The 7339-nt window shown below is 36.4% G+C and overlaps 1 protein-coding gene across 2 annotated transcripts in view; it reads right to left on the bottom strand.

Annotated features, from left to right (window-relative positions):
- Positions 1-389: 389 nt before the first annotated feature.
- Positions 390-7339, bottom strand: part of TOMM70 (translocase of outer mitochondrial membrane 70) — a 36847-nt gene continuing 29897 nt past the window's right edge. Inside the window, exons 10-13 of one of the 2 annotated variants that reach the window (XR_009047714.1) lie at positions 4928-5025; positions 4217-4339; positions 1611-2519; positions 390-564 (exon numbers count right to left, since the gene is read on the bottom strand). Coding sequence is in view for 1 of the 2 variants with exons in the window: in XM_057696976.1 (XP_057552959.1) it covers positions 2366-2519; positions 4217-4339; positions 4928-5025 (375 nt within the window). In the remaining variant the exon portion in view is untranslated. Of the gene's footprint in view, positions 2520-4216; positions 4340-4927; positions 5026-7339 lie in introns of both variants that reach the window. The other variant, XM_057696976.1, reaches the window with a different exon arrangement.

The following is a 7339-nucleotide window of genomic DNA, read 5'->3' as shown; positions in this document are numbered from 1 at the left end:
TAGGTTTTTTTCAGGCATCCCTTCTTAAAGACTCCAAGTGGTTGAAAACTGATCAAAACTCACTGGCGAAACCAGTTTGAGTATAAAGTTAGTCACAGGGCTCAGATCTGATTGGTAACCCTCCAGGCTATTGTGCAAGTATGGGTAAGGTATAGGTAGGAATACAGTAAGTTGGCTCTACTACCTGTTCTAAGAGCTGTTTCACCAGGAGGAAGGACGGGAAACTCCATCTTTAATACCCAAAACTTATTGTGCTTCATATACTAACGTGTCCAGTATGTCCCTATTTTCAAAGTTTGAGCCCACAAGAGAATGATTATGAATTTACCCAATACTATGGTGAATGAATAAACCACCTGTCTTTCTACTTAAAGAATAGATTGAAAAGCTTTAATGTAATATTTATTTGGTGAATTTACATGTGAGGTCATTTACAAAAGAAAAGATACAGACAGATGCAGCTTTCAGTGCAGTTTCAAATATTTTTAAGAACAGGCAATAGTCCATGAGGATTTGGAATGATAGTACTGAATGGTACATGCTTCAGTTTCCTTTGTGTGTTTTCTACCGAACCCCAAGGGGTAGGAAGGGAGAAGAGAGAGGAAAACATCAGTGTTATGTAAATACAGCCATGCAAATAAAAACTTCTTTTTAAAGTCAGAGGTTATTCAGAACTGTAGAACATTTCTGTATTCCGGGCTTATTGTAGTAGGTGCATAATTTAAAAACTAAAATGCAGAGCTCTCAAACTTTCCATTATCCAAACCAGCTTAAATTATGTTAACTACCCCCACCGATTATTGCCCCCTATTTTCCAGACCCTGTCTTTAGGAGTCATTTCTAGTAACTTCTAAAAAGATATCATTTTTGACAAAATCTTTTTGGTTTCAATAGGATAAAGCACCCTTTTAAAGAGAGGTTAAAATGCTCATTTACTCCCAACAATGTAAACTCTAATTAGATTCCATTTCCAGAAAAGTACAACTGAAGGCTTGCTCTTTTATTATACTCAGACTTAAGTAAACCTCTCCCCACCTTGAATATCTCAAAATAAGAGACTCTTTAAGAATACCTCTGCCCCCACCAGAAATATCCAGCATGTAAACAAAAGGATGACCTATAAAAGTGACAACTGGAAAAAACAGTGATTTCTAAGTAAGAGGGTGAGGTAACAGTAAAATAAAAAAACAAAACAAAAATCTGCTGTCAGTAGCCCTAGTGCAGACCTGGACACAGGCAGTCAGCCAGGCCTTAGACACCAAGGTTAGTTCAAAACTAAAATGCACGCCACACGTCCTTAGCATCTTTGAAAATATTGGCTCAAAATCCCGTTAAGTACATGTAGCCATAGTTAAGAAGCATTCAACTTGTCACTTCAGTAAATGCTATGCTTCTGAATCTGAGACTTTCTTCCTTTTTGAACCGTTAGCCACATTTTCTTCACTAGACATTTTAAGCTAACTACTTATCACAGTTACTTTGTCTTTATATACACAACCAACCTGCATTTTCTTTTTTTTTGCATTTTCTTTAAGAAGTACACTATTAAATAGTACCTACCGTAGAAAATAGCTAAGGGCAATTATAAACATATTTCCATTTCATCTTACCTCTTGCCTGGTCCACTCTCCCATTAATACTGTCTTCTAGCACATATATCAATTAGAAATCTTGCTTCTGCATAATTTACTATATGAAAACGATGTACATTATCCATTAGAATTGAAAGGGGTCGAAGTTCAAGCGTTGCCACTGCAACTAATGTCCTGCAGAATCCGAGACATTGTGTATGCTGACAGTGGTTTAAAGGGTCTCTATTGTGCTGTCGTAAAAACAAAATCCCCACTTAAGCTTTGTTTCCTTAAAAAAAAAACTAAAAGAGTTTAATCAAATCTAAAAGAATCCTATTTTACAGCACTTACTATGTTAATTTAAAAACCAACATGCTGTAAAACTGTAGAATATACACACACACACACACACACACGCACACACACACAGACAAAATCATCCAGGACATAGTCACCTTCCCACCCCACTCAAAAAAAAAAAAAAAGTCAAAGCAACAAATCGAAGTTTTTATTTGCATGGCCAATTATCATTTGTACTCTTTGCAACTTTATTTTAATATCCCTTTAAACAGGTTCTAAGCTTTTGTTGCACAGGGGATAAAAGCTGCAACACTGCAAACTTTCTTCAACAGCCAGTCCCACAACACCTAAACATGAAACACACGTAACGAATGACAACAGCACAAACAGAAATACTAAGTTCCACCATTCAACACCGTTCACGACAGTGTCTTTAGGGTTCAGTTGAAGAGGGGGGAAACTTCTAAAAAGGGTCATTTTCCTTCTCCCATATTTTATAATGTTGGTGGTTTTAATCCATATTTCTTTGCAACTTCTGTCTGGGCATGGGCAGCATCACAGAGTGAGTACAGGTGAGCCATCTCCATTTCTGATTTGGCCAGGTTAATAGCTTTGTTGAACATGTCAATGGCTTTCTCCATGTTTCCTCTAAAAGAACAAAAATTTTAAACAGATTCAACAAGCATTTCACAGAATGCAATGAAGTTTATAAGTGAAGCTACATGGAGCCTGACCTTTAGGTTTCACCTATAATACTAATAAAATGCTTCTTTATAACAAAATAATGCCTACCACACAGAACACACTCAATGAATGTTAGCTACTGTTACAAATACTATGTGCTTATATTGTGCTACTTGTGGTCTTGGTTTACAGATAAGAACAATGAGACCAGAGATATTAAATGATTTATTTAAAATCATAATCATTTCTGTTCCTAATGCTTGTTTCTGTTCCATCATGAGGCTCCTTTAGAAAGCAGTGACATAGCCTCAGAGCACACCAAGGTAATTCAGGGGCCTTACCTTCACATATCTGTGTGAGCCCTACCAGCATATCCCTACCCCCCACACCTCTACCCCTGTCACACAGGGTCTCCCTGAGTTCTCGCAAGCTCACAATGCTCAGATTATTTATTGCTTCTCTGCCTGATTCTAGTCAAATCCTCACTTAAGGCCCAGTTCAAATACAATATTCTCATGAAAAATATTTTCCCCTTCCCTCGCTTGAGGAATTGGCTGCTCCCTTCCCAGTGTTCCCATAATTCTATTGTCATTCTGTGCACAGTCAGATGAATATATATTGATACTTGTTTACACCACAGTCTTACTAGATCATTAATGGACACCTTTCAATTCCCAGAACCTAGTACAATGCTTGCTAACTAGTATCTGTTTTTTGAATAAATGGATGAATATACTTGGTCAAAAAATATATAATTTACCTCTTACAGCCTGTGATTAGGCTTTATATGCTTGCTAAGAACCAAGACGTGTTTTACAGTAACTAGCATGGCTATATATATATATGCATACATGCATGTAATCTTACAATAAATACTGTATTAAGTCCCCGCTATAAATATGCCAGTTAGACTCTAAGTACAATCAGTATCTACACTCTGCAGTTAAATTGAGGATCATATATATAATCTCAACCTTTATAAAGACTGGGGTAAAAATCAATTGAAATAATATTTGGAGAGCACCTAAAGTTCAATCCCTGGGCTAGATGCCAGTATCAAGATGGTATACTACACTAAATTCTATGGCTTAAACAGTTGTCACCTGTTAATGGTGGATCTCAAGTGCAACTCTGGATAAACATTTACAGAAAACAAGAAGTTATGAGAAAGAACTGCAAAGAATCTTATCCAACACCCTGATTTTAAAGAAAACTCAGGGGCTCAGAGGTGATCGTGCAATGTGCCCAGCCACTTGGCTGTAGCAGGATTTAGGTTTTCGGGCAAAGTGGCTGCCAATCCTTATGCTACACTGCACAGCCTAAGTACACTGCAGACGTTTTTTCCCCTCTAACAGAAATAATACAGGTGAAAGGAGGAAAAAACACACAATAGGTATTAGAGAAAGATCAAGTTTCCCTTTCTAATGCATATGCTTGACTTAAACAACTTTTATAAGTGTGACTTTTAAATTGAAAAAAAATAATGAAACAAGGCAAATCAAAACTGTAGTTTTGAGTGACTCTTGCCTCAAAAGGCACAACACATTAAGACTTAAAAATTTAATGAATATTGACAATAGCCTATCTATAATGACAAGAATGAAAAGATAAATATCTATGGAGATGCCCTAACTTTGCTGAGGACAGATTCTAGAAGTTACCTTTGTACTTCAATAGTTCCCATGGTTTCATATGCAAAATCACATTTATTGTCAATTTCAATAGCCTTGCTGATAAGCTCCAAACCTCTATCCAGATCTTGCTTCCACTGAAGCTGAAGTAAACTGAAAATGCAAAACAGGAGTCAGATGTGACCATGGCCAGGTATCAATTCTGCTCTCAATGAATTTATAATTTAATTTATAAGGAAAAACAAAATCTAAAACAGTATAGAACCAGCATCAAACTGTTTTTTTCCCCTCAATTTGTAGTGGTTTTGTAGTTTAATTCCTTACTATGAAAAGAGTGTCCAACAGTCTAGGCTCTATTATTAACTTACCGTGCAGAGCTTAATGCTTTACTTTGTATAATTTAAGTGAAGTTTTAAAATGATAATTCAAGTACACTAGGACAGGAAAAACTTATTTTACATGTTTCCTATTTTGATACAAGTAACACTTGACAGGATGTTCAGAACTGAAATCCTTAAGCTAGAATGAAAGTAGCACATTTGTTAATTATTATATAATAATGAAACATAAGTAAAACAAAAAAAGTAAGTGAGGCATCCACAGCATTAAGAAATTTTTCAGTTAACTCACTGATACTCTCTACCACAGTCCCCTTGCTCAGTGACCAAAAGAAATCCATCTTATTACTATGCAAGAAATTTAGTTTCTTACTGGAACAAACAGACCCACAAAAATACATACCCTTTATGAACATACGTTGTGGCATTATCTGGTTCCAAATTAATACATTTATCATACATTTCATCAGCTTTACCAAACTGTTGTTGATCTGTTAATGCCTATGTGAAGAGATACTTCAGTTAAATTTAGGTAACTGTCACCCTATGCAGTTAAAAGTATATTGCCTGTTAATTATTAAAATTTACTTCATTTAACCATTCATTACCAAATTATTGTTTTGGGGATTAAACTTATTTAAAATGTCACATCTTAATTACTGGGGTTTTTACATAACAACGTTATAAATACGAAATCTTAACTGTTCTCCCTTTTTGTAAAGTTGTTAGTAATATGCAATAGGAGAAGATCTGATAAACTGTAGAGTACAGAAAATCCCACTCTTGGTACAAGTTCTAATATCACATTCTCACAGGTACACTCATGTCACTTATAAATAATTTATCATAATATATCCTAAGGGAATTACTTTAAAAACAATACTCGGACTTCTCTGGTGGCACAGTGGTTAAGAATCTGCCTGCCAATGCAGGGGACACGGGTTCAAGCCCTGGTGCAGGAGGATCCCACATGCTGCAGAGCAACTAAGCCTGTGTGCCACAACTACTGAGCCCACGTGCCACAATTACTGAAGCCTGCGTGCCTAGAGCCTGTGCTCTGCAGCAAGAGAAGCCACTGCAATGAGAAGTCTGCACACCGCAATGAAGAGTAGCTCCTGCTTGCCATAACTAGAGAAAGCCCGTGCAAAGCAACAAAGACCCAATGCAGCCAATAAATAAATTTAAAAATAAATTTAAATAAATAAATAAAAAATAATACTCATTTGGAAGGATAAGTTCAGGTAGGTATGTTAGTCCTTAAAAATGACTGGTGAAAGAAAAAAAGCAGCTACAGTCAATTTTTTTTTTTTTTTTGGCGCATGGGCTTAGTTGCTCTGTGGCATGTGGAATCTTCCCAGGGCAGGGCTCGAACCTGTGTCCCCTGCATTGGCAGGCAGATTCTTTACCACTGCGCCACCTAGGAAGTCCTACAGTCAACTCTTTAATGACAAATCCCATGGCAGAAATGGAAGGCTCGGTTATGTGGATACCAGATCACACTCAAACTATAACCCTGAGAGTTAGGCACCCAAGTTCAAGCTTCAGGGTTCAAAGAAAAAAAGTCAATATATAGCTGTGAGTAAAGTTACTATATATACGGAAGCAAAGATCAGAAGAGGGACCAAAAGATGGCCACTTTTAGTGCAAACAGACTTGTAATAATGTTAGTGCTGATACGATGATGCTCAAGTAAGCCAAAACCTATTCCGAAGGTAACACGAGAGAGAAATGTATAATTATGAAACCTCTACAAAAGAGTTGTTCCTAGTATTTGGTTTCTTTCTTTTTAATTAAATTTTTATTTATTTATTATTTTTTGGGGGGTACACCAAGTTCAATTATCTGTTTTTATACACACATCCCTAGCCAGTGGCCTTTGCTCTTTTAGCTGCTTATGGATATTTGCACCAAAAAAAGCCCTTCTGAATTTCATTTCAGTGATGAGGACGGTCCTGTCACCTTCTGGCTTGTTCCTAATTAAATATATGGCCTAAACCCAAGTGTACCTATTCAATATAAATGCCACACTATTATAATGTGTGTTTGTCCTATTTTAACTTCTATACATTCTACAAAATTTTATATAGTGCATGCTTTCACGATTAATACAGCATGTAGTCAGCAACCAATGTATCATTTTTTTAGTATCGTCATTCTGTCTAGGAATTATAAGAACAAAGACTGAATAGGTAAGATTCCAAACTGAGGTTAAAGAATTCCTGGGTTGCAGAAGTAAACCCACACACCTACGGTCAATTAAGATTCGACAAAGGAGGCAAGAATATAAAATGGGAAAAAGACAGTCTCTTCAGCAAGTGGTGCTGGGAAAGTTGGACGGCTGCATGTAAATCAGTGAAGTTAGAACACACCCTCACACCATGCACAAATATAAACTCAAAATGGCTTAAAGACTTCAACATACGACATGACACCATAAAACTTCTAGAAGACAGCATAGGCAAAACATTCTCTGACATAAATCGTATCAGTGTCTCTTAGATCAGTCTCCCAAGGCAATAGGAATAAAAACAAAAAGAAACAAATGGGACCTAATCAAACTTACAAGCTTTTGCACAGCAATGGAAACGATTAAAAAACAAAAAAACAAGCAAAAAAACCAACAACAATGAAAAGACAACCTATGGAATGGGAGTAAATATTTGCAAATGATGTGACAGACAAGGGCTTAATCTCCAAAATACACAAACAATACAACTCAACAACAAAAACCAAACAACCTAATCGAAAAATGGGCAGAAGACCTTAACAGACATATCTCCAAAGAAGACATACAGATGGCCAGTAGGTACATGAA

The sequence above is a fragment of the Hippopotamus amphibius genome, chromosome 10 (assembly GCF_030028045.1).
Source record: "Hippopotamus amphibius kiboko isolate mHipAmp2 chromosome 10, mHipAmp2.hap2, whole genome shotgun sequence".
Classification (NCBI taxonomy): domain Eukaryota; kingdom Metazoa; phylum Chordata; class Mammalia; order Artiodactyla; family Hippopotamidae; genus Hippopotamus; species Hippopotamus amphibius.
Note: the sequence above shows the minus strand (reverse complement) of the source record. Positions and strands in the feature narration are given on the sequence as shown.